Here is a 27013-nt window from a genome sequence, read left to right on the forward strand (position 1 = left end):
GGACTCCGGCTTATGCTGCTTGACCCGATCCTTTGGGGGGGGGGGGGGCAGAGACGACTGATGCCATTGGGCCCTATCCTGTCCTGCACCATTTTTGCACCTCCGCCCACTCTGCACCCTGGGCAGCTGCCCCTCTCGCCCTAGTTACAGCCCTGTGCTGCCCCTCTTCTGTTAATACAACTGGCAGAGGTTCTGCTCCAGCTGTGGTGCCCCTCCCCCATTAATATAGGTGGCAGAGATGCTGCTCCATATATGAAACCCCTCCCCATTAATGCATCTATGCAATGGTGCTTCTCCAGATGTGCTCCTTTCACGGTGTTAATTCAGCTGGCAGAGGTGCTGCTGCAGATGTGAAACCCCGCCCCCATGAAGGCCATCCGTGCAATGGCGCGTCTCCAGATGTGATACTCCGCCCCCTGTTAATGCAGCGAGCAGAGGATGTGCTCCAGATGCGAAGGCCTCTGTTGTCTTGCCATTGGCTGAGACATAGGAACCGCTGGTTTCCATTGGCCGAAAGGCGGTGCGGGAGTGGAGGTGATTGGACGAGCGGTGCTGGGGCGTAGCTGGCTACTCCCCCTCCTCTAGCCGGCGACTCCCGGCAGGCAAGTAAGTGCGGCTGCCCCAGCTAGTGTCGATGCCTGTGGCGCGAGCGGTCGCACTGGGCGGTCCCCTCGGCCCTGGAGCCCTGTTGCCCGGGCCGCAGCCCGAAGCCGACACGCTGCCTCTGGCCGGGGCCCGGGAGCACGCGGCGGCGGAGCGGCGAGGCCGGGCCATGGCGAGCGGCGGGGACGAGTGCGCCCGGCTCCAGGCGAACGGGGCCGGCACGGAGCTGGAGGCCGAGGCCGTCTACGCGCAGGAGGAGTTCGAGTGCAGCAGCCGGCGCTGGGGAGCCCAGCACGTCGGGGCGCGGGAGCTGGCGGAGCTCTACTCCCCAGGTGCGCGGGGGGACCGGGCGGGGGCTCTGCCCCGCTGGGTAGGGGGCGCGGCGGGGTCAGGGAACGCGGGGCTCTGCTCCGGGAGTGGGGTGGGGTATAGGGGCGTGGTGGGCGGGGGAGGGGGGGTGTAGGCAGTATGGGGGGTATAAGGGGAACTGGGGGGTGCAGGGGGGTTATAGAAGTGGAGGGGAGGCGCTGCATGCGGGGTGGGGGGGAAGGCAGCCCTATTCTTCCCCAAGTGATGCCCAGGCAGGAAAACACCCTCTTTCCTCCCCACCCACCCCCTGGTGGCTAAGCTACAACTTCCAGCCCCCTCACCTAGGCCAGGCAGATGTTGGAGGGAGCAGCCTCATGTACTGCACCCCCAGAGTTGAGTGGGGTTTCTTTCCCCCTTGGATCAAGCAAGTAACTAGGTATGAACCCTTCTTTCCATGGGCTAGGGCAGGGGTAGGCAACCTATGGCACGCGTGCCGAAGGCGGCACACAAGCTGATTTTCAGTGGCACTCACGCTGCCCTCCTGGCCACCGGTTTGGGGGACTCTGCATTTTACTGTAATTTTAAATGAAGCTTCTTAAACATTTTAAAAACCTTATTTACTTTACATACAACAATAGTTTAGTTCTATATTATAGACTTATAGACAGAGACCTTCTAAAAACATTAAAATGTATTACTGGCATGCAAAACCTTTCATTAGAATGAATAAATGAAGACTCAGCACACCATTTCTGAAAGGTTGCCAACCCCTGGGCTAGGGCATAAGCTCTTAGGCTGGTAGCATTCATTTGAAGGGACTTGTCCAAGGGGTCTGACTTCTCAATTTGAGACCTGAGGAGGAAGCCCCCTGGCCTTGTTGCCTTTGTAGCCAGACAGGGAATTTCACTTGAAGTGAATCCCATGGGGATGGGATGTGGGAGGAGGGCTGGGCCTGGCCTGGACCCTCATGCTCTCTGTGGAGCAGCTGATGATTTGAGCTGAACTTAACATGTCAGGTCTGAGGAGTGTGTCTGAGTGGAGGATGGTGCTGAAACCAGGCTGCCACCTGTCAGTTTTCTTGTAATTCACTCTGCAGGGCAACCAAGTATGCTCCATAGGGGCCACCATGTGGCACACAACTGGTCAAGTCAAACCACAGGTTAGGGCGTTTGGACCAGGAAAAGTCCACTGATGGAGGTCCATAATGGATGTGGAATGGACAGTTGGGCGTGTGGGGCAGTAAGCGCAGTAGTCTGGGACCCATGGGAGAAGATGGAAGAAGAACAGATGCTTGGATAGAGAGGCGGTCTGAGGAAAGTGCAGTGACAGCAACAGGGCCCTTTGAGGTGACCAAGAGGAAGACAGGCAGGAAGAAAAAGTCATTAGGAAGCTCAGCAGTGAACAGGGTTTGGGAAGTAAAAGCGAGTGGAAGGGAGGCAACAGAAGACTGCGGAGGCGGGGGGAAGCTGGGAGCCTGAGAGATCCACTTTCCAAAGCTAAGTGAGCTTTAGGTGATTTCCTTACTGCCTGGAAAGGCAAAACGCCGCCTTCCTTGGCTCCAGACAGCAAGGCCTGTGCATGCCAAGAGAGGCATAGGGCTGCAGCATGTGGCAAATCAGCTACCTAGCTTAGTTGTCTCTCCCAAGTCTGCAGAGGGAAAAGGCTGACAGGAGAGATCTTTTTATTCTTCAGACTACTAACGCAACACAACCCCTACCCCTCAAGATCTAGACATGGAAGTTATTAACTTCCCATATCAAAGGGCTTTTTTGTCATCCTTCTTGGGAACACTGTGAAACAGCAATGTCCCACACTTGGTATCTGTGTTCAGTGTGACATGTGTCTTGTGAAGATATCTGGAATGAACTCATCTGAAGCAGAACTGCAATAATATACACTTAATACGAGGCACTCCATGGTTTTTCTGTACTCTTTTTAGCTGAATTTTAATTGTTTGAATTTATTATTTTTATCAGTAATACCCAGCACTTAAATATCAATTTTCAAAAAGAGATTGCAAAGCACTTAGAAAAGAGAGTTGGCTGTATCCCTATTTTACAGATGGGGAAAGTGAGGTATGGAGAAGCTAAATGACTTGCTGTCTAGGCCAAATAGTTGAGTCAGACAGACTGGAATCCAGGTCCCTTGATTCCCGCCCCTAGAGCATGCAGCCTTCCCTGTTGCCTAGCAAGAGAAATTGTTTCCCTTTCCGCACCCCAGTCTTGCAGTTCAAGTCTTGTCTCCCGCCAAGGCAGTATCAACAGAAATATTCATGGCATTGGCATGTACTAGTGATATAGTGCTTTGAGATTGGGGCGGGGTGGTTAATTTTTTTCATACCCGTTATCAAACTTTGCTGCGTGTCATTTTTTTAGTCCAAACCATCGATGTGCAATCATGCAGTGGAAATAGCTGCAGAAACTCATCCTAATATTCCTTTCTATGAGTGGAATAATATATTCATTCTTTGGAATGAAGGGTAGAGAGTAATTTTCGATGCCATTGTCATTTCCAACAGATTCCTCCTAAGATGAGAGCTTAAATCTTCAGAAAGAGGAAAAAATACATATTTCAGCACTCAGTGAAACTGTGCCTATTGCTGTTTCCAGCAAAACAGCCATAAACGGCAGTTCAGCTAAAACAGCTTAGCTCACAGATTTGAGGTGATTAGGAAAAATAAACTTCACACACAGGCAGAACATGAATATCAGTGAATGCATTTAAGTGTCTTAGCTTTTCAGTTTTCTGGATTGTTTATTTCAAGTGACATACCCACTTGAACTTGTTTCTCTACATTGGTCACACCACAGCTGTGCTGAAAGATCAGACCATTAATCCAAGTATGCTAACCTAACCCCAGCAGAGACTGCCTAAGCATCAAAGGAAGGTGGCCAATAATTTACCTTGCTGACTTTGTCATGGTTTATAGCGGAAGAACTTCTTCCTTACTCTCTCTAGTGGTCTGTTTACTCTCTGAAGTATGAGACTACAACCTTTACCTTCAGCTACAGATAAAAATTAGGGAGCAGTGCATATTGTGGATTTTGTAGGGGGTTTTATACCAGTAACTCACTAATGCTAGTAGGAATTAAATGTGTGAACCCTTTATGCACTGGTGGGACCACACTGCAAGTTCCATAAGTAAGCATATTCTGATACTTTGGGGGTCCAAATATGAAGCTAGAATAATGACTTTGGTGGGGAATGACAAATAGTTCCTAGGTACATCGAGAATGTCTACATGGAGAAACTTCCTGGCATAACTATACTGCTATAACTTCACAAGTAGACATTTTTATTCTGGAATAAGAGTGCCTTTTCCCAGTTCAGCTCATGTCACTTTGGCTTATTTCCATAATGCTTTTTTAAAATGGTAAAATGCCTCTCTGTTTGGCAACTATTAAAGTTCACATGTTCCATAAATATCAGGTGATCAGTGCTGACTTGCACTCTGGTCAATCAGTTGCAAGTCTGGCCAAGATTGGGGCCATATTCCTGGTTTCAGATGTCAGTATGAAGAGAGTGGTCTTGGTATCCCTACGGTAGTATGCAGAGTTCCAGGGCTCTAGTCACACACCTTGGGACATGCAAAGAAGTGCCTTGATCTTTCCCACATTGTCAACTAATTGCTCCTTGTGGACATCTTAAGTTAGCTCTTCTAATCAGGATGCCACTTCTCCTTGCGAATGTGGATGTTAATTAACTTTAACTTCAGGTACCTTGGAGGCCTTTTTAGAGCAGCCTTTCATATTGTTACCTTCTGCCTCTTTGAAAACCTGTTCTTTTTGGTGTTCCTTTAATCACTTTTGCTCTTTTTACAAAGTCATCTGCTATCCCAGGATCCAGCTTTACAATTTAGATACGTCCATCCTTCTCAGAACAAAATTCTGCAGTGGTGAGATTAGGACATGTTTACTTTTTAAGATTCTTATTCCCATCCAATTCTATTTCTGAATTATTAAAGCAATGCTTTCTGGGCATGCCATATTACTCAGCCTACTGGAGAATAACAAAATGCCCTGCTCGTCATACCAGACCCTTGATCACCATGATTTTTTTTTTTTGCTCCTCTGTATACAGCTCAACAAGGTTTTCCCTAACAATTGGAAACAGGTATTAAACCTAAGTTGGCACTGATTGACTGTTTTCTACACTACAAAAAGTATCCCTTACTGATGGTTGATATAGAATCATAGAATATCAGGGTTGGAAGGGACCTCAGGAGGTCATCTAGCCCAACCCCCTGCTCAAAGCAGGAACAATCCCCACCTTTTTTTTTTTTTTTTTGGGCCCCAGATCCCTAAATGGCCCCCTCCAGAGTTGTGGGTTCAATCCTTGGTTTAGCAGGCCAATGCTCAAACCACTGAGCTATCCCTCCCTTCCAACAGGTAAATTTGAACTGGTGCTGAACATGATTTATCTGTAAAAGTAGTGGCTAACTATGTTCAGCACCTTTTCAGAAAGGAGTTAACTTTTAATAACTTGTACTTGACAATGCTTACAGTTAAACTGTGTTCAGCACCAGATCAGCTCTGTTGCTGCTGACATTTGTTGTCAGCAGTGAGAGAGTTGCTAGAGCAGATGAGATCTAAGAAGGGGGAGTGATTGGGACTTCTCACATCTGATAGAATATTCAGAATATTCATGACCAGTAACTACATCAACTGTTGTTATTACTGGCCACTTTAAAAGATTGTAAATTCACTTTTTTTATTTTGTCTGAGGAAGCAAAGGCATATCAGATAGTGTCTCACTGTCCTAAACTAAAGTATCTCTTGATTAGCCAGTAGCGGATGCTTTCTAGCTCTGATTCCCTGCAAATCAGAACCTTCCTAGAGTGTAATTCTATCCTGAAACACATGCTTCCTCTTTGTAAAGGTAAGGAGTGAGCATTTGTTGAAATGTGAAGAACTGTAGCAAGATTTAACTGAAATGACTGATTCTTAGACCGCACCTTCTTGTGTCTTCCCAAGTGTCCCAGAGTATCTTGTCTTAGCTGTATGCCCTGTTATTTCACAGTACAGTAGAACCTCAGTTATGAAAAACTTGAGAATGGAGGTTGTTCATAACTGACATGTTCATAACTCTGAACAAAACAATATGGTTGTCCTTTCAAAAGCTTACAACTGAATGTTGACTGAATACAACTTTGAAATTTTACTGTGTAGAAGAAAAATACTGCTTTCCCTTTATTTTTTTTAGTAGTTTAACACAGTCCTCTTCCCTCCTCCCTCCCCCCCCCTCCCCCCCGCTGCTGCCTGATTGCGTATTTCCAATTCCAAATGAGGTGTGTGGTTGACTGGTGTTTGTAACTCTGAGGTTCTACTGTATACAAAGTTCTGAATGTGACTGGGAGTCAAGACTCCTGGGCTCTATTCCCAGCTCTGTCACAGACCCACCTTGGTTAAGCAATTTAACCTGTCTGTGCCTCTGTTTAACACTCAGAATTATCAATTTGAGATGGCTAATTTGAGGTAAAATCCTAGGGAAGATTAGGCAGTTGATCATTTTCATACAAGTTAGCAGGCTCAGATAAAGGCTGTCAGGGAGGCTAGTCTTTAATATTACTTGCTAACTTGTGTGAAAATAAAAAACTCCCTTGTTTTAACTAACTCAAGTTAAGGGTTTTTTCCCCTAGTAAAGATAAGGCCGTGGAGGTTGGGGGGGGGGGAGGGGAGGGGTTAATGCCTAAAGAGCTTTGAGAGCCACTTATAAAGATGTTATGAAAGCAGCTCTGATGCGGCACGGGAATACCAGAGAACGCATTTTCCTGTTCATTCATGTTTGAAAATGAAACATATAAAAACAGTTTCTGTTCATTTCCCTAATATGATGGAAGCTTTTCATGACCAGTTTTAAAATAGCCTCTGTACATGGATATGGGGGACAAAGTACTTCAGTCACTATATCTGAGACTTCTAAGACTGAAAGGTAAAAAAGCCTGCTGAAGGAAAATCAGCACTTTGAGGCTGAACTTCACTCCTGCTGACAACAGTGAAAATGTGCCATTAGCAGTGAAGTGGTGTGCTGCTTCCTGTTCTTGCGTAGAAAAGGTGTGGCAGCTACAAAAGCAAGACCAAAGCTGCTGAAGGGCTTGACAGTGAACACTGCAAGAAGGAAACTGAAAACTATGCGGAAAGATGTTTTTTCTGTCCTTGATTTTTATTTATTTATTTATTTAAATAATGGTGCATAGCGAAGGAGTGTCTCTGACATGAGACAAAATATACTGTTCCCACCACTAAATAAGTTTCTGCCTCATCATTTCTAAACAACATGAAAGAGGAGAAACTGAGCAAATCATACAGGCAATAGATTACTATAGTACCTTGGCTTTTAATCCCAAAGTGTTTCAAATATTACTGTTAATGTGCCCTCTTTTGTTCAACAGGGAAAAGACTGCAAGAATGGATCAGTGTCATCTTCTGCTTCTGTCTGATCTCTTTCAACTTCTACAATCTCCTCTCCTACTTGAGCCTGGACCATACTCTCTCTGTTATTGTTGGGATATGTAAGTAGAAGTCATTCACAAGGTAGTAACTGAATTGTAATAACATAAATGTTCATCATTCCCTGGTCACTGAAATGCATTTTGTGAAGCTGGAAGTATATGCATGATCATAAGCATTTGTTCAGATTCTTGTCTCCTAGTTGAGGAAAGTGGTAATGAGTATCTGCAACTAAATATTCAGTGTAGGGTGCCACTTCAAATTGAAGTTCATCACTACTCTGGCTGTTGTTCCAACCATTTCTGTGCTCTTGTCTTGTAGATGAAATGGCTTTGCCTTGTAGAATAATGCTCACCTCTGTATGTGCTCTTCATCAGTGGACCTCAAAGAATTTTACAAAGGAGGTCAGAAGGATCACTAATTGTTCTGATATTTTTTCCCATGGTTTTTTTTAATTTCTTTCAAATAATTACACGAGAATTGTTCAAAAGATAAATAACTGAGTTACAAAATTATTATGGATATTTATCCATTTAAATAAATGCCGGCTATAGAAAGTCTTTAGGATTGCACCATTAAGGTGGGTACAAAGAAAGATCTTGGTTCCGAATTGTCAGACATCTGTAAAATTTGGGCTTTTGGAGGTATATGCTCTTCCTTAGTGTCTCTGATTATATTACAAATTTGGAAATAAAGATATGTCAGGAGTATCAGAATCTGAGACCTGGCCTTCACCTTCAAAATGTTAACTCTATCATTTAACTGAGATTGCAGGTCTTTTCTGCTAGCTCCTTGTTGTAAGTAATCCATAAAGAAGTGACTTTTGATTGGTTTTTAGTCTGTTGGACTGGAAACCCATAAATGCAAATTGGAAAGATAAAGTAAACAGATCAGATTGCCAGACAAAATCTGGTCTGTTTACTTTATCTTCCCAATTTGCATTTATAGGTGCCCAGATTGCCAGGGACAGTCTAGTCCTTTTGCCTTGCTCTGGTGGTACAAAGGGGTTGAAAGCTGACTGGATTGCCTGAGCAGAGAGGTGCTTCTGCTTAAGGGAACGCATAGCAGACTCCTACACTGTTCCCTTGTCCCTGCACTGAAATAGGGGGAAAGTGTTGGGAGAGGAGGCTTCTGTCTGAAAGCATTGTTGCATCCTGATATTATCAGCAGGAATGGAGGGTTCTTTGGCTGCTCTGAATTATACTGGAGCTGGTGAAGAGCCAAATTCGCTCCTCCCGTGGGGCACCCCTCCCACAGGCAGCACCACAGAGAATCTGGCCTGATCACTTTCTGTACCTATTGTGGACTAGTTTGGGAATTTCTGGGGAAAATTTGTGTTTGGAAAAAAGGCAATTAGTAGTTCCAGACTTTCATCATTCACATTGTATCACACGATGTTACACCAGTGACAGTGATGCTTATCCACCTTACTAAAATGCTCTGAGATCTACTGGCAAAACTTGTACACTTTGTTTTATTTTCTGTTACAATCATCAATACAATTTTGCTGATAAATTGTGGCGAGATTCAGAGGGGAAAAGGAATTATGAAAAAACCCACTAAGTGTGAGCCCTCAGATTGGGGGGGGGGAAAACAACTACCAAATAAGTTACTAAAAATAGTAGGGAAAGAGAATACAGTATGGAAGGCTGTAAAATGTGTTCTTATCAACACAGGTTATATGCTGTGCTACTTCACTATCTCTTTTCCGGGTTCATAGCATACAGGATTTGTGAATCTGAATAGCAATTATTTTTAATATCTGATGTGTTGGAAGTTGTTTGTAGCGAACTCCTGCTATAGTAATTCTGCCTATCATGAAGCAGAACAAGAAATCAAGTATTTCAATCTCATAACTTATTTATGGCAACCCTCAATTTATAGGGACAGATTCAACCCCATAGATGGAATGTATGTTGTGTGGATTTAACAGAACACAAAACTGAGTTGAAGGTGGTTCTGGTATATTAGAATTGGGCTCCATGTAACAAGTTGCACTCTTAACAACTTGAAATGCTGCCCAATGTACAGAGGGAAAAAAGCATCCCCAGGTGCCAAATATATCTGCTTTGAAGAGTCAGCATTCTAGTGGAATGAGATTGCTTCAAAGAACGCCACTGTGATTCCGTGTTGCATGGAGACTGTAATGGGAATCGGCAGAGAAAGTATTAGAGAGAGCATGCTACCTTGGCATAGTGCTTGGCTTAGATTGTATGTTCTCCTATCTGACAAACTGTAGGTTAAATACTGGTTTCTCAACAAAGCATGATGCTAACAAACGTCCCTAAAATGCTAACTTTCTGCCTCCTCTAGTGTATGTGACTTTTGTACCATATACTAAGGATGAATGGTAAGGAAAAATATAAACATGGGCTTTACAGTAACTGCTTTATTAATGAATAGAAAAGAGCATATTTGCAGATGAATACCCTAAACTCTTCTCAGCTGCTGTGCTTTCTAATATGCTTGTTCTCTGAGAAGGAGCCTTGAATAAATATAATGTGAGCTGTATGTTTCACACTGTTCCCGTGGGTGGTGAATGGGAATCTAAATCCCAGTTCAGTGTGAGCAGTGTTACTTATTACAGGATACCAAGCAAGTACGACAGCTATTAGATATTGCTTGCTCCTGGAACCTGAGCAGTAAGACTGCTTGGCCAGTTCTCAGTGGCTCTTAAACTTGTTTTTTGCTCATTTCGGTGGTGGTTTTTTTTTTCCTCCTTTCACTATGAATTATTCCACCTGATTTACTTGAATTTTAGAATGTTGTCCCCTCTTCCCTTCTCTGTTTCCCATTTATGGGATGGTGGTGAAAAGAGAATCCCATCTTGCATGGGAATTATCCCATAATCAAGAGACGATAGATAGGGGAAGAAGTCGGCAATTATTTTTAACTAGGGTGGATAAAAATCAATGATTTTTAAAAAATCGTTTTTTATTTAAATTGGATTATTTTGATAAAATGCTTTTTGAGGAAAAACTATCTAAAGATACACTATAGTTCAAAGATATCCCATCATGGAATAGGGATTATAAATTCTGATTCTATAGTATGAGACAATATATTCATGTAATGTTTAAGTAAAGTTTTGTAAAGGAGTTCCAATAGTTCATGGATTAGGGACCCAATTTTATGGGGTTCCAGGGACTTCTGTATAGATTATTTAGGTTAATCTTTCTATCTACCCAATGGGACTCGGTGCTCAGTCTAGAAGATACCATCAGAGATGCTTAGTTTTGCAGTTCTCAAACTGTGGATTTGTGTCTCCAGACATAACATGTTTGTTAACAGCAAAAATGTTTTTAAATACATAATATATATAGGTGAGAAATAAGACCTCAAATTTGTGTATGCAGAGTCAATCTCTCTAAAAGTGCAAAGTTTCAAAAAGTTCCATGAATAGAAGAGTGTTGGGGGCGGAATAGGTCTGGACAAGGAGAAGTCTGGAGATAAATGTGAAAAGGGAGGGACAGGCATTAGAAACAAAAGTGAAACTTTCAGAGTAACAGCCGTGTTAGTCTGTATCCGCAAAAAGAAGAACAGGAGTACTTGTGGCACCTTAGAGACTAACAAATTTATTAGAGCATAAGCTTTCGTGGACTACAGCCCACTTCTTCGGATGCATATAGAATGGAACATATAATGAGGAGATATATATACACACATACAGAGAGCATAAACAGGTGGGAGTTGTCTTACTAACTCTGAGAGGCCAATTAATTAAGAGAAAAAAAAAAAAAAAAAAAAAAAAACTTTTGAAGTGATAATCAAGCTAGCCGAGTACAGACAGTGTGATAAGAAGTGTGAGAGTACTTACAAGGGGAGATAGTCAACGTTTGTAATGGCTCAGCCATTCCCAGTCCTTATTCAAACCGGAGTTAATTGTGTCTAGTTTGCATATCAATTCTAGCTCTGCAGTCTCTCTTTGGAGTCTGTTTTTGAAGTTTTTCTGTTGTAATATAGCCACCCGCAGGTCTGTCACTGAATGACCAGACAGGTTAAAGTGTTCTCCCACTGGTTTTTGAGTATTTTGATTCCTGATGTCAGATTTGTGTCCATTAATTCTTTTGCGTAGAGACTGTCCGGTTTGGCCAATGTACATGGCAGAGGGGCATTGCTGGCACATGATGGCATAGATCACATTGGTAGATGTGCAGGTGAACGAGCCCCTGATGGTATGGCTGATGTGATTAGGTCCTATGATGATGTCACTTGAATAGATATGTGGACAGAGTTGGCATCGGGGTTTGTTACAAGGATAGGTTCCTGGGTTAGTGGTTTTGTTCAGTGATGTGTGGTTGCTGGTGAGTATTTGCTTTAGGTTGGGGGGTTGTCTGTAAGCGAGGACAGGTCTGTCTCCCAAGATCTGTGAGAGTAAAGGATCATCTTTCAGGATAGGTTGTAGATCTCTGATGATGCGCTGGAGAGGCTTTAGTTGGGGGCTGAAGGTGACAGCTAGTGGTGTTCTGTTATTTTCTTTGTTGGGCCTGTCTTGTAAGAGGTGACTTCTGGGTACTCGTCTGGCTCTGTCAATCTGTTTTTTCACTTCAGCAGGTGGGTATTGTAGTTTTAAGAATGCTTGATAGAGATCTTGTAGGTGCTTGTCTCTATCCGAGGGATTGGAGCAAATGCGGTTATATCTTAGAGCTTGGCTGTAGACAATGGATCGTGTGGTGTGTCCTGGATGGAAGCTGGAGGCATGTAGGTAAGTGTAGCGGTCAGTAGGTTTCCGGTATAGGGTGGTATTGATGTGACCATCGCTTATTAGCACAGTAGTGTCCAGGAAATGGACCGCTTGTGTGGATTGATCTAGGCTGAGGTTGATGGTGGGATGGAAATTATTGAAATCATGGTGAAATTCCTCAAGGGCTTCTTTTCCATGGGTCCAGATGATGAAGATGTCATCAATGTAGCGCAAGTAGAGTAGGGGCGTTAGGGGACGAGAGCTAAGGAAGCGTTGTTCTAAGTCAGCCATAAAAATGTTGGCATATTGTGGGGCCATGCAGGTACCCATAGCAGTGCCGCTGACTTGAAGGTATATATTGTCCCCAAATGTGAAATAGTTGTGGGTGAGGACAAAATCACAAAGTTCAGCCACCAGGTTAGCTGTGACATTATCAGGGATACTGTTCCTGATAGCTTGTAGTGAAACTGTTTGAGCAGAAAGAACAGGAGTACTTGTGGCACCTTAGAGACTAACAAATTTATTAGAGCATAAGCTTTCGTGGACTACAGCCCACTTCTTCCGATGCGTATGCATTATTACTTTATTGCACTCATTGCATATGCATACGCATCGGAAGAAGTGGGCTGTAATCCACGAAAGTTTATGCTCTAATAAATTTGTTAGTCTCTAAGGTGCCACAAGTACTCCTGTTCTTTCTGCTGATACAGGCTAACACGGCTGCTACTCTGAAACCTGTTTGAGCAGCATATTCCAGAAGTCTTGAGGTCTTCCTGAGTGTTGTCTTCATTGATTTGAGATCTACCATACCATTCTCTCACTAGAAGGGAAAACCTATAAGGGCAGCAGTCTGTAAAAGAGACCCAGTTTGAAATAAGAACCATTCAAGAAATATGTTTGCTGATGATGATTTAAAGAAAGTCACATCAGTGAACTGGTGGAAGTCACTTAAGCACTTGGATTCAGAGACTGTTGAAGTGTAAATCTCACTTTTAACAGCAGTAGCTTCTTCTGCTGGTGCAGAAAGAATATTTTCTTACTTTGGATTAATTCATTCCAAATTGAGAAATCGTTTGGGACCTGTAAAAGCAGGAAAGTTTTGCCACATTATGAACAAACAGGAAAATGAAAGAGAAGACGACTGAGTTAGATGCAGAAGCCAATATTTTAAGTTTCTCATATTGACCTGGCTAATGTCGATTTAATTTTATTTTAAATATTTCATTTAACTATTTTAGTTAAAAACAACTTTAACAAAAACAAACCTGATTTTAAAAAACTTGAATGTTTAACTAAATTCAAAAATTCATATTCTTGTTTTGTTAAAATATTATATGTTTGCTGTTGAAGAAGAACATTCAGAATACATAATGCTGTTGTTTTAGTTAACTAAAACAATTTAAATATCTGTCTGGTGATGTCCTCCTCCTAATACAGCATGTCAAGAAAATCCTCCAAATATTAATGATTAACCTGTTGAATTGGAGATAGTTCACTCCCAATGACTTCGTAAATATCTGCTTCAATTACCTTTGGTAAATGAAATAACCAAACAATCATTCATTTTCTGATTTAGCTGTAAAACTAGTCTGAAAATTTTCAAAATAAATCACTTTAAAAATGTATAGTGTGTACCTTCTAAAAACTATACCTACATCTATCTCTGAGTTGTGAAGAATATATATTAAGGTTATAACAACCAACAAGAATGCACTTTTATGTAGAAATCCATGATTAAATTGAGTCTTCTTGACTAGTGATTTAAATCAAATCCACCCTGTGTTTAACCCATAATATCTGTTCCCAGCCGGCTTTCTTCTCAGAAGGAACAGTGATGAAAGACTGAGCCCTTGGTTGTCCCAGTTACGAGCTTAACTGATAAGGTAGCCAATTCACTGATAATAGTGTTTAAATAGCAGTGAATGATTAAAGTAGCAGAATTTGGATTCTGTGTAAATATAGTAGTGTGGAAATAGCTGATAAACTATTCAAAAATGAGTCCAATAAAGTAATATAAATGTCACACAGCAACAAACAAGACGCTATGCTCTAATATTATTCCTCTGGAGAGGGAGATTATCAGTGTTTCATTTGGTCTAGGGTTACTTAATTTCCCTCATATGCTTTCCCCATCCTTGTCTTGTTTAAAAAAAACATTAAACACTTAAGGCCAAATTCAGCCCTACAGTAAGTGGGTGTATTTTATATTGACTTAAATGAGTGCACCTGCTGATCCTAAGGTTGCTTTTGGTCCATAGTCAAGGATTCTTTGACTTTTTTTATAGTTGTTCTATTTCTGAATAATGTCATTCTGAGTATGGGAATGTAGAGAATTATTCATCCCTGCACAAATGGCTGTTCTGAGACCTCCAGAGTGCCTGAATCCCTGCTTTAGATGATCTCTGTCCCTGCTAAAGGGTTACCCCAGGGGTCATTTTGGCAAAACCCAAAGGGCTTTGAGCTGAAGAGCAGGAGTTATCTCGTTCTCTTATTGCAAAAGGTGGCATGGATTGGTGTGTGTTAATGTTATGAACCTGCTGTTGTGTCTAAAAGTTTTAATTTAAAGCTCTAAATGTTTTTTTTAATGATGTGAAGCAATTAGTAACAGTGGAAAGCTCCATTATTACTGCTGTGTCACTGGAGGTCTTGAATATTTAATTGAGAATCCTGAGCTAGATTCAATATTACCTGTCATTTGTTTGAATCCAGCACTGATCAGAGAGAATTGTTCCTTGCCACCTGTCTAGCCTATGAAATGAATTGTGGGGTTTCAGTCCATTTCTAGTGGGTGGCCATTGCATTACAACATCCACTGACTGAGTTATTTGCCTCCTTTCTTGCTAGTGAAATTGCATGAGTTTTGGAGATAGGGGAGGGCTTTTCAAGGGTGAGATGAATTGATTGGCTGTGTGGGGAAGCAGGTAGTGCTGCTGCCTGTGCTGTATCTGTTCTATGGGTAAACTGGAGTTCTGGCTGAAGGTTCCATTCACTAGCGCTACATTTTTCAATGTAAAAACAGAAGTGGGAGGAGTTATTCCCTGTGAAGGTGAAAACATGGGGAAACTAGCAAAAACCTGTTTAACTGTAAAATATTAAAGATCCAGAACAGCTGCTGCAGTAGTAACTAATAGTTTTCTTGTTGTTAGTTTTCTGGTGCCCCTTCTTCGGGCTTGTTTGCAAAGTGTGTGTTTGAGCATGAGGTTCAGAGTGCCTGGAGATAAGACAGATGTGCCACCTCCACTTAAAACAGCACGCTTTTTTAAAGGGTGGGGGGTGTGTGTGTGTGTGTGTGTGCGGATGTTGCAGCACTGACAGTGGTTCAGGCTGACCACCCAAGTCCAAGCCTGTTCAGCTCCTGGGTCCAAACTCAGGACGAGACCGAGACCCCAGCATCCACGCTTCAGCACTCTAGCTCATGTGCAGCTAGCTAGTGTCTGTCTCTCCAGTCTGGGAGGCATGCTCCCAGCTGCAGTGCAGGCATACTTTAAATGGCCACATTACACTCCTTCTCTGTCAGTGCCTTACAGGATAGGAAAAATTTCTTTATTTTTTACTGTTGAATTTACTTAATATATTTAGTGACATTCACTGACTCCAGAAACACTTCCAGCTCTAGGGGCCTGGATCCTGTGTGTGCAGGCTGTCACGAAGGCAGTCATTTGCCTGGACGATGTGAGCAGATTCTTTTATTAGATATCATCTGACCTGGCATGTTGTAATGTGCTGTGCCAAATCATATGCTATGTGAGTCTCATGCAGGGAGAGAGGCTGGCCAAGAACTTTGTTTGGTTTCAGAACGATTTCTGAATTAAAGATTCTGTATTTGTTTGCTCAAAGGTGACCTAGAGAGGAAAGGAGAATTGAGAATGTGCCTAATCCGGGTCTTTCCTGATGTGCACAGATGGCCTGAGAGGCTTGTTTTGTTTTGTTTTTTTAAAGGGTGGGGGTTGTGTGTGTGTGTGTGTGTGTGCGCGCTTCTGCTTGCTTTTATGTTAGAAGTTCAGGTCTTGTTCGCTGTGGATCTCTCTCTAGTGACTGGAGAGCTGTGAAAAGTCTCATTGTGAGACAAAGCTGAGCTGTTTGAAGGGGAAGTGGTATTGAGTAAGACTATTTAAAACTCTGGGGTTTTTAACACTTTTATTTAACTCCATTGCATACTGGCATGGATGTCTCTGCCGAATACTTAATATACCTGCCCTCTCTGGGTATGTCTACACTAGAAAAGTAAGTCAACCAGGGAGAGGAGGAGGAGGAGGCTGAGTTCTAGTTGCCAGGCCTACTTGTCAATTTCACAGCTCCTGTTGTAGAATTGACAAGACAGCCAACCGCCAATGTAAGGGACGCAGTGTCCTCACAGACACTGCAATGCCTTAACTACATCCTTGTAAGCCTTACGCCTCTCGTGGAGGTGGAGTTATGTTGGTGTAGCAGGGCAATTACGTCCGCAGGAGGAAGATTGTAGAAACTGACATTATTAGGTCGATGTAAGCTGCATTATGTCTACCTAACTGTGTTGTGTAGACCAACCCTCAGTTAAAGTGAGACCTTGGACTACATTGTGAGACAGTACCTCCCCTCTCTACCCCCCTCCCGCCCCACCTTTTCTCCATGTAAGAAGCCCTACTGCAAAACTAGAGAGGACGAGACTTGCTGGTCTTGACATTGTAAATGGGTTTTCTCCCTTGTTTTTCAGGCCTTCAGTATGTCATAAAGCAGCCAAAAAAAACACACAAAACAACAAATGCAGATGAAACTTAAAATCTTTTGTACCTTTAGGGCCGACTTGTGGTATTTGGTGTTATCTTTGTGTTTTAGAGGTTTATTAATTGCAATATTGTCATCAGACTGCAACTTGACAGATAAACTGAATCCAGATTGATAGTTTTTCCTCCATTTCTTTCCTCTGTGCAGAAAAAAGTGATTAGCTATAAAACCTTAACTGATTGGCTGCTTTGTTGTAAAAGTTGATTTTTATCTTAGTTACTTTAAAAAAGGTTGCTTAACTCTTATGTTACCTAAGTATCAAGTATGATCTATGTTGACTCTCTAGAATAAGTTCAAAGTCTGTCAGGATTAAGAGAAATTAATGTTTTTTTTTGTTTGTTTGTTTGTTTTTAGAATATAAAGTGCTTGGATATCCAAGTGACAAGTGCAGTATAAATCTTGGCAGACAGGAAATTTATCCCTTCATCTTTTTGAGGTAGATGCATTGAATTCCACGCTGTCTCAAGTACATACCCACGTGAGCACACTAACTCCATTAGAGCTAGCACAAATGTGTCTAACCCAAGCTGGGAATCACACCAGTGTAAACATTTGTACATAGCCTGTTCTGAAAGAATAGATGTCTTGGTTAAAAAAATCCCACATTCAGTACTATTGCAGCTGCATTGCAGACGGGTGCAATGATTCTTATAAGTATGTAGCTGAATGCTCTGGGATCCCTCAAAGAGAAAGGTACTCCTAGAAATGTACATTATTTTATAAAACTGGGCCCTTTACCTTGAGCCCTACACATGCTGCACCATTGAAATGCTGCCACCTTTGGGGTGGAGGTGCTAGCTAGTGCTGCTGGAGGGAGTGTTGAACAGCCATGCTAGGGGCAGACACAGGCCTTGTATGAAGCGCACCATAGGATCCTGAAGGTATATTTGAGTATTATGTTATCCTCCGGAGTAAACTGCATGGTACTGCAAAGGGCTGCATTGATCCTGATTGATTGGAACCAGAGACTTCAGAGAGTGTCAGTGTGTGGCAAGAGGCTTTGCTCACTAAGCCACCCAGGAGGTGAACTGCTGGGGGGAGGGGAGTCTTTTTAGCAAAGGAGCAAGTCTCCATTTTGGTTCTCCTGCAGCATCCTCTACTATACCAACCTGCTCTGGGGTTCGCATGCTGCCATCGTTTTTCTGAAGAGACAGTAGAGCAGAAGAGTTCCTATGTCAGTGTCCTATGTATAACCATCAATTTTCAGTTCTAAACAGAATTCTAGACTAGTGCATGTGTAAGTGTGATAGGAAGAAGGTCTCTCACTTCAATCCCATCTGGCTCTCCAGCTAGCTGGGTACATCCAAAGCAAGCTAGTTTTGTTGCTGTTTTTTTTTTTTTTTTTTTTAAGTTGAAACTTGGTTCTTTAGTTTGCTGAACTGGGGCTGGGTTGTTTTGCTCAAGTCTTCTATCTGATAGATGTTTGCTTACGAGCCAATTTCTCTGGCCGATCCTTGTGTTTAGTGTCTGGCTCCCCAGCTGATTTTGCTGGCAGCTTCTGGCTGTAACTCAAGCTACAGTGTCTGACAGGCTGTTTTCCATCTTTCTGGGCACTTCTTCCCTTTGGTACCTGTGACGGGTTAGATCACAGAAACCCCCTTGGGAGCTGCCACCCCATGTGCCGAGACTACTTCTATCCCGGTTTTACCTAGCTGATCAGGACTCCAGCACCCTGTCTTGCTGAGCCAGACACTCCCGTCTGCTCCAACACAGACCCAGGATCTGAATTACTTGAAAACAGCTCACAGACGTGTGCTTGTTTTTTAGCACTCAGATGCCCAACTCTCAATGGGGTCTAAACCCAAATAAATCCCTCTTACCCTGTATAAAGCTTATACAGGGTAAACTCATAAATTGTTCACCCTCTATAACACTGATCGAGAGAGATGCACAGTTGTTTGTTCCCCCAGGTATTAATACATACTCTGAGTTAATTACTAAATAAAAAGTGATTTTTATTAAATACAGACAGTAGGATTTAAGTGGTTCCAAGTAGTAACAGACAGAACAAAGTAAGTCACCAAGCAAAGTAAAATAAAATGCGCAAATCTATGTCTAATCAAACTGAATACAGATAATCTCACTCTCAGAGATGCTTCAGTAAGTTTTTTCTCAGACTGGACACCTTCCAGGCCTGGGCACAATTTTCCCCTAGTACAGCTCTTGTTCTAGGTCAAGTGATAGCTAGGGGATTCTTCATGATGGCTCCTCTCATCCTCTTTGTTCTGTTCCACCCCTTTATATATCTTTTGCATAAGGCGGGAACCCTTTGTCCCTCTGGGTTTCCACCCCCCCTCACTGGAAAAGCACCAGGTTAAAAATGGATTCCAGTTCAGGTGACATGATCACATATCACTGCAAGACTTCGTTACCCATTTGCCAGCACACACACACATACAGGAAGACTCGCAGGCAAAACACAGCCATCTGCAGACAATGGTCCTTGTTAATGGGAGTCAAGATTCCAAACCACCATTAATGGCCCACACTTTGCATAATTACAGTAGGCCCTCAGAGTTATATTTTATATCTCTAGTTTTAGATACAAGAATGGTACATTTATACAAATAGGATAATCACACTCAGTAGATTATAAGCTTTGTAATGATACCTTACAAGAGACCTTTTGCACGAAGCATATCCCAGTTACATTATATTCACTTATTATCATGTTTTTATAAAACCATATAGACTGCACAACGTCACAGTACCTTCTTAGATGTAACTCTTGTTTCTAAATTCCCCAATACACGCCTTAAAAGACACAACTTTAATGCAGCCAACTTCTGTCAGTTCCTCTCTAAGGGGACAGAGCATCTCAGGAGATGTTTCTATCCTTCTAGTACTTGCTTTTTGATTCTTTTGGATTGAACTGAATGAGACTCCCAATGTGTAAAGCTACCCAGCACAGGTTTCCCAGAACTGAGTCATTTGTTTCCTTAGTTGATTGAACAGAGAATGTGCCAGGCTGTCTGAGGAGAGCCTATCCTGTTCGCTTTGAATTGCTGCTGCTGTTTTGCATCTAACTCTCTTCCCCTCACACTTTGGTAGTTTAACCAAAAGAACCTATTAGTTTTTCTCCCATAAGCATCTAACCTTCAGATGTAAAGTAAAAGGCTGAGACTCCTGCACTTTCTCCTCTAGGCCGCACACTGTTTCTGGCTTTTTGGTGGACTCTTCCATTGTGTTCAGATGTGAGCTACAATAGTGGGAGGCCAGGCAAGAGATACTGCTGTATTCTAATAAAGCATTTCTGAAAGAAGTGTAATACAGTGACTAGACCGCATGTGGTTAGGAAACCAGGAGACCTGTGTTCCATCCAGGCGTTGCCACTGACTCGCCATGTGACCTTGGGTGGGGTGATTAATAACTGTTCCTCACTCTCCTCCTTTTGCCTCTCAGGAATACTTGTGGCTTAAATTTTGTAAAGTGCTTTGAGATCTTTGGCTGAAAGGTGCTGTAGAATAGCAAAATATTAGTAATAATTACACTTGGCAGAATAGTCATTCAGTGCCCTAATATTCAAACACATCGACCAATGTTTGTTTCAGCATTTTTGTTTAAATGTTCAGACAATACTATATATAAGCAGATTTTTATCATTAAACTATACTCACTTTTGAGTAAACTTTGTGCACTGTTTGTTTTGGGGGCAATGCAGCCAAGGTTAACATGTTCAGCATGCTGTTGCTACTTGAGACAGTCACAAATTGTCTTGTCACCACACCCTCTGTGCTGCCCCAACTACCCCTGGTGGACATGTGACCAGTAGCTACGAAGTTTATCATTGTCTTGTGCTTGCTTGACCTTTGTTTGTTGGTTTTAATGTTCCCTGTAGATTAGATCAGGTGTTGCCAACCTGTGGGACACATGCAGTGGCAAAAGGAAAAAACCTTCAGCTTCTTCTAGCTAAATCCTTTAGGGACCACCTTCCTAGCAGCCATTGGGACTCTGCTGTCCTGTTGATATAGTTAGCTGCTTGTGTAGGCTATGCATCCAGCTCCAATCTTGATTGCTTTACTTGGTATTTATCTGTAATGGCCTTCCAGGGCCCATATATGTGACCGGGCTAAAATGAGTGACTCTTAATTTTTTTTTTTAATTGCAGGAAACTTAAAATGTTGCAGGATTCCTTCCTTTACTGTTAATTGTTTTCTAAAACATCGATGTCATTAGTTCTTATTTGTCATGTAAATAATTTTCGACAAAAGTGAGGGGGTGACAAATTTGTATGGAATGTAGATGGGCGTTACTGTTACGGGAATACCTAAAACAAGTGCTTCTAGGAGTAAAGATGTTACCAGTAAACATATATGTATATTTCTATCTGTTTTGGGAATTTAGCTTGAGTTTTTTCCCTTCTAACCCCCTCCACTTGCAAATGTTCAGTCATTCACTTTAAACAGCAATTGTGGTTAAGTACACAGCCTAGGGAAAAATACAACACTTCAATACATGTGACACTCCTCAGTCCAACACACCTATAGTAGGAACTCTGAGTAGGAGTGAAACGTCACTTACTCCAGTATAAGACTGCTCTGTTGGTGGAATTCAATTGGAAATCACAACCAAGGGAAGGTACAGTTATATTTAGGATGACATTGGCGTTATCCCCATTAATGTATCTGATTTGTCACAAATCCAAAAAGAAAAAAGAGAACTTTTATCTGTGGAGCTCCCAGGCATATGAGGTGCACTGCTCTCTGGCACCTTCCTATAGAGTTTGGGAGCTCAGGTCACCAGAGAATTGTCAGTGTTGTGTAACATGCTCTAATGCGACGTCTCTGTTCTCTGGTTACACTCTGTTCTCTGGCTGTTGCAATTTTTGTTTTTTCCTGCCTGCCCTCTATTGCTAAACAGCCCAAAAACATCAGAAGCTGCCATTCCCTAGGCTTCTGCTTGTATTGATGCATGGTATAAAAGCTTCAAGCTTCTTAACACGTCTCAAATCTTTTAAGGGTCAGTCACATTCACTGGCTGTATCTCACCTGTATACCTAGAAACTCTTTACTGAGTTCTCCACAATGATGCTCATTTTGTAACAATAACCACCAGCTCAAGATCTTGCTCCACTAGCCATCACACCTTTGCCTCTGCCGAGGTCCATTGCAGCCTCTTGCTTCTGTACCTCAAGACCCTGTATATATCTGAGGGCAAAACCAGCCACAGCCTTTCTGGCAAAATCCAGTGCCTAGCCTCTTACTTTAATAAAACTTCCTCCCTTGCATGCCAATGATATGAGGGTTATGCCTTATTGAAACCACCTCTGTTGCTGTTCTTTGCTCCAGTTAAAATGCCTGATTAAACTCTTTGCCTGTGAAACCAGATTTCACCTTCTGTTGAGGCCTGTCAGTTTTATTCACTTCATGATCAGTAGGCTGCTTTTGAAAGAAACGCCCTTCTGTGTGTTCCAGGCCTCTGTTTCCACTTCTTTTCAGCAGAACGACATTCTGCATTAATAGTCTAAAGTCACTTAAGTAGCCCAAAACTAGATAAATATTTTTATTGGGCTAGTAGCTGATTCTGTTTATTGAAATGAAGTGTTTTTTTAACACGTTAGTCTATGTATCAAACAAATGAAAGCTTTCATTAGATACCTAGTTCTGAACTGTTTTTTTTTTTTAAAGCATTAATCAAAAAAATTAAAAACATTATTATATATTTCTAATTACATTCAATGATGGTAGTCAATGGCCATTATTCTTGGCCATGATATTTTCTGAGATCTTTCTAATCTATCATGAAATAAATGTTCAGAGTTCCTATTGATTGGATTGAAATAAGATCAAGTTCAGCAAAAGTCCCTTTTTCTGCTGTTCTACAGTGGCCTGGCTTTTGATCAGCATGAGACTCGTGCATCCCTGAATCACAAACTTTAGGCTTCCATCTTTACTGGATATGTGACTGGCCCTCCCTAATGTTATCAATCACAATTGGGCTATATTTTTCTCTCCAGACCTCGTTACATCTCACTCAGTCAGAAAGGAAGGAAGTTCTTTATAATCACACAGGCGTAGGAGTCCAGAGACCTTAGTTCTATCCCATGTGTTGCTATAGGCTTCCTGTGTGACTTTAAACAAGTCACTTAGCATCTATGCCTCCATTTCCTCATTTAAAATGGGAGAATGCCTGACTCATGAGGAAAATGAGGCTACATTCATTAATGTTTGTAAGGTGCTTTGAGATCCTTGAATCCAAGTGTTATAAAGTGCAAAGTATTATCCCCACCACGAGTGCCAGGTATAATCCTGCATCCTCTTTCCATACTCCTTTCTGCCAGAATTACCCAGCTGTGAATCAGCTAGATTGTAAGTGAAACCTACCTAGCAATGCTGCTTGCTAGAAAGGAGCTTCTAGCATTTGCTGGGATTTCAAACGGCCTTAGAATAAGGCGCGTCTTACCAAACTCTTCACTCTTTTCCCTGATCTTGGTGTTTGATAATGACTGCTCCTGAAACGCTGTGTAAAATATTCTCAGACCCTTCCACAGAGACTTTCTTTCTGCTTTTCTTCTCTTCCTTTTTCAATTATCTTGAAAGTTTCAAGGCCATATGATCTTCACAGAACATACTTCAGTCTTTGTGAGGTCAGGTGAGAAAGAATTGGGTACACGGCTGGTACAGCCTCCGTATTCGTGGTATTTGAGGCTATGGCTACACTACAGATTAAGATGACTAAATTACGTCGCTCAGGGATGTGAATTAGCCACCCCCCCGAGCAACATAATTTATGCTGATGTGGACAGCACTAGGTCGCGGGAGAGCTTTCCCTGCCAACATATTTACCACCACTCACAGGGGCTGGAGTAATTAAGCCAACCGGAGAGCTTGCTCCTGCCGGCTTAGAGCAGCTACACAGAAAGCTTATAGTGGCGCAGCTGTATTGATGCAGCTGTAAGTTCTCTAGTGTAGCCATAGCCCAGGTTTTTAAAATAAACCACCTATTCCTTTTCCCCTGTAGGTAGAAGCCACACATTCTTTCAGATTCATGATGTGGGGTGATCCCAAAGGCTGAGTGCTGTCCCACACTGGCTAGCTGTATCTCTAGCATATCCATCTATCTTAGAACAAGACAGTCTTGTTCAAAAATGTATTAATCATGGGGTTTTTTTATGGTAGTACCTAGGGACTAGCCAAATCAGGGCTTCATTGTGACAGGCACCATACAAGAACAGCAGTGGACAGTTCCTGCTCTGAAGAGCCTACAGTCTAAATTGACAAGGCAAGACAAAGGACAGAGAAAAGGAATATAACTTGTGCCTCTCTGCCCCCAACAATAATGGAATTAACATGTCTGAGATTAGCTAAAAGACAAAGGGAAGGGCAAAGAGTGAGGGGGACCCTCAGAATATACTGTGTGAATGGAGGGGAGTGGGTGAGCTGCACTATCTCTGCACCACACGCAGACGAAGAGAATTCCTGCAGTACTTCATAGTATTAACATCAACAAAAAGACTACTCCTCTCTTGTTTCATAAAAGTATCTGCACTTTGGGAATCCTGCTAACGTCAAACAAAATCTTGTTAACAGTCCCAAGACAGATGATCTAAGCATCCTGATTGCAACAGGATGTGTGGCTCCATAACCCCATAGTAAAAAGCATGTCAACATCAACTCATGACTAGGAGAAACCCAACCTGTCTCACTGCTGGATAAAAATGCAGAGGTAATTTACTCCTGGTGCATCCTGGAAGGAGGTGTTTGAGACTCTCTTTAGAGCAGCAGTGAGATGCCAGAATAACATAGCCAGGCAAGCTAACAATGTAACCATTAATTTCTGGTTTGGGTCACAAGTAGTGACACGGGTCTGCTTGTCTCTGCCTAAACCCTAGCAGACCCACATGACAAAAGCACCACCTCCTGTGACTGGGGAGCTGAGGTGGAGGGGAGGTCTAAAGTTGTCCACATTGCAACTAGACACCCATGACTGGCACATGCCAGCTGGCTTGGGCTGCAGGACTGTTTGATTGCGGTGTAGACTGCTGGGCTCAGGCCGAAGCCCAGGCTCTAGGACCCTGCAAGTTGGGAGGGTCCCAGAGCTCAGGCTGCAGCCCAAGCTGGAATGTCAACACCACAGTTCACCATGCCTGAGCCCATGAACCCAAGTCAGCTGACTTGGGCCTGTGTGGGGGTTGGGGGGATGTGGTAGTATCTAATTGCAGTGTAGACATACCCTAAGGCATCTGGAAGAGAAGATGCTTGCCTGCTGAGTAGAAAGCCAGGAGCCCCCTGTTTTCTTGGAGTGGCAGACCAAGGTCCCAGGAAGAATCAGTAAGGCAGTTTGGGTATTACCCTCCAGTTATATACAGCAAAAATAAAATAAAACTCTGTTCTTATCTTGTTTTAAAAACTAGCTGGTGTTTCTAGAGTTAAAAAGTCAGAATATGTCTGACATCTATTACTTTTGTAACCAAGCTGGTTTTAAAATGTTAATGTGACTGTAAAAAATGGAGAACTAAAAAAACTTCCAGAAACTCTGACCATGGCTATATGACTAGTTCTATTATGTGGCTTCCTATGAGCAGTTAACCAGCTCCTCAAATACAGTATGCACCTGCCCTTAGTACACATACTGCTAGACTACGAGCCTCTGCCTTATAAATTACATTCCAAGTGTCAGATATGAATGGTGTGGTTCATTAGGTTTTATACTGGTTGCTAGCCAATCCCTTTATTGAAATGTTACACACACACCCCTCATTTACTTCTGATTCCAAGGTGCCCTTTGACAATGGATTGAAAGATCAGTGTGATGCTTAGCTTGGCAGGAGTTGTGTAAAGTTTCCATGTGACTCCCTCCAGGATAAAACACCTAATCAGTTTCCAGGTATATCGTATTTGCATATTCCACTTCGCAGATGTGGAAATTTAGGTCAGTGTCTTCTGAATGCCTTTAAATAGAGCTGCAGAAGGAGTGGGTGTGGGAGAGGAGAGTACTGCTGTTCTTGACAGTTTAAGTGCAGTTATACACTGAGAAACTAATGCACCTTTTTATTCAATACAGTTCTTCTCTGTGGCCGAATTCAGAAGATAAGACTTTAAATGCACAGAAAGACTGTAATTCTGTTATACCTGCAGAGCCAACACAGCTCCACAAGGGAGTTGGATTCTATTCCTGCTTACCTATCAACAAAATTGTAACCAACTCCTGCCCTTGGTGACACTTCAGAAGCTCCATTCAGAGCAATAAGGGCAAAGTTGGATCTGTAGAATCTATTACTAATGATTTTTTTGTACCTATTGCTGGCCATGTGATGGTTAAGGTGGTGTTGGGTTTTGACCTATAAGGCCCTAAATGCCTCAGGACTTGCCTACTAGAGAAACAGTGTCTCTCCCTGTGCCATGCTGCCACAGCTGTGATCAGCAGAGGCCTTTGAGCTTGACTGCTCCCTCCCCCCATCTTGCCCCTATAAAGTGGCTGCTGGCAGAGCCTTCTCTCCAAGGACTTTCCTGCTAATTATCTCCCCCCAATAGGTTGACGTTCTGGGCATGCTGTAAATCCTGTCTGGTGAAGAGCTGAGGCAGCTGATGGTAGAATTTCAATGTAGTGAGGAAGTATGATAGGGTCATCTTATGATGCATTGGTCACACAACTGATCAGATGTCTGACGGGAAGATGTGCTGTTGCTTCAATCAATTTTTATTTGTCTTTAGATGCGCCAAAGTTGCTCTGAGTTTTTGAACAGGTGCTTTTGGCAAAGAGTTTGTATAAAACTAAAATTTAAATAAATCTACTTATCCGCAGGAACAGAAGAACACCATTTAAATTGCAAACTTAGTGCACATGGCTGGCAGTTTAAAATAAGATTCTTATTCACAAACTGTCCATGTTTGTCTACAGATTTAGACACACATTCTTCTAGATCTACCATGCCACTGTAATAACTCTTCAGTATAGAACACTTTCTGCAGGGAATCATCAATATGGACTCTGCTCCTCATTGCATTATTGTAGGTGGCTCCACCCGATAGCTGGCTGCTAGGCTTTCAACCTTACTTTGTAAATAGCCTTGCTGTAAAGAACCATGTCTGGAAGCCCCTTCCAGGTATTAGTGTGCATCTGTAGCTGATATTATTTAGTAGTAAGCTGAGAGAGTTCTCTGCGGATCATGCTTAGAAAGCTTTGGCGAGGTCCAAGAGTATGTGGTGGTAGCGGAGGTCTGCTGGTAGGAGGTCTCTGCTGAGTGCAAAAAGAATAACAACCA

General features: G+C 42.5%; 1 protein-coding gene across 1 annotated transcript in view; it reads left to right on the forward strand.

Moving 5' to 3' along the window:
- The first annotated feature begins 592 nt into the window (after window positions 1-592).
- PEDS1 (plasmanylethanolamine desaturase 1) overlaps window positions 593-27013 on the forward strand; it is a 35901-nt gene continuing 9480 nt past the window's right edge. The window contains exons 1-2 of the mRNA XM_054045470.1: window positions 593-935; window positions 7304-7423. Of these exons, the coding sequence (XP_053901445.1) occupies window positions 635-935; window positions 7304-7423 (421 nt within the window). The 5' untranslated portion in view covers window positions 593-634. The remainder of the gene's footprint in view (window positions 936-7303; window positions 7424-27013) is intronic.

Source organism: Malaclemys terrapin, chromosome 12, assembly GCF_027887155.1.
Source record: "Malaclemys terrapin pileata isolate rMalTer1 chromosome 12, rMalTer1.hap1, whole genome shotgun sequence".
Taxonomy (NCBI): Eukaryota; Metazoa; Chordata; order Testudines; family Emydidae; genus Malaclemys; species Malaclemys terrapin.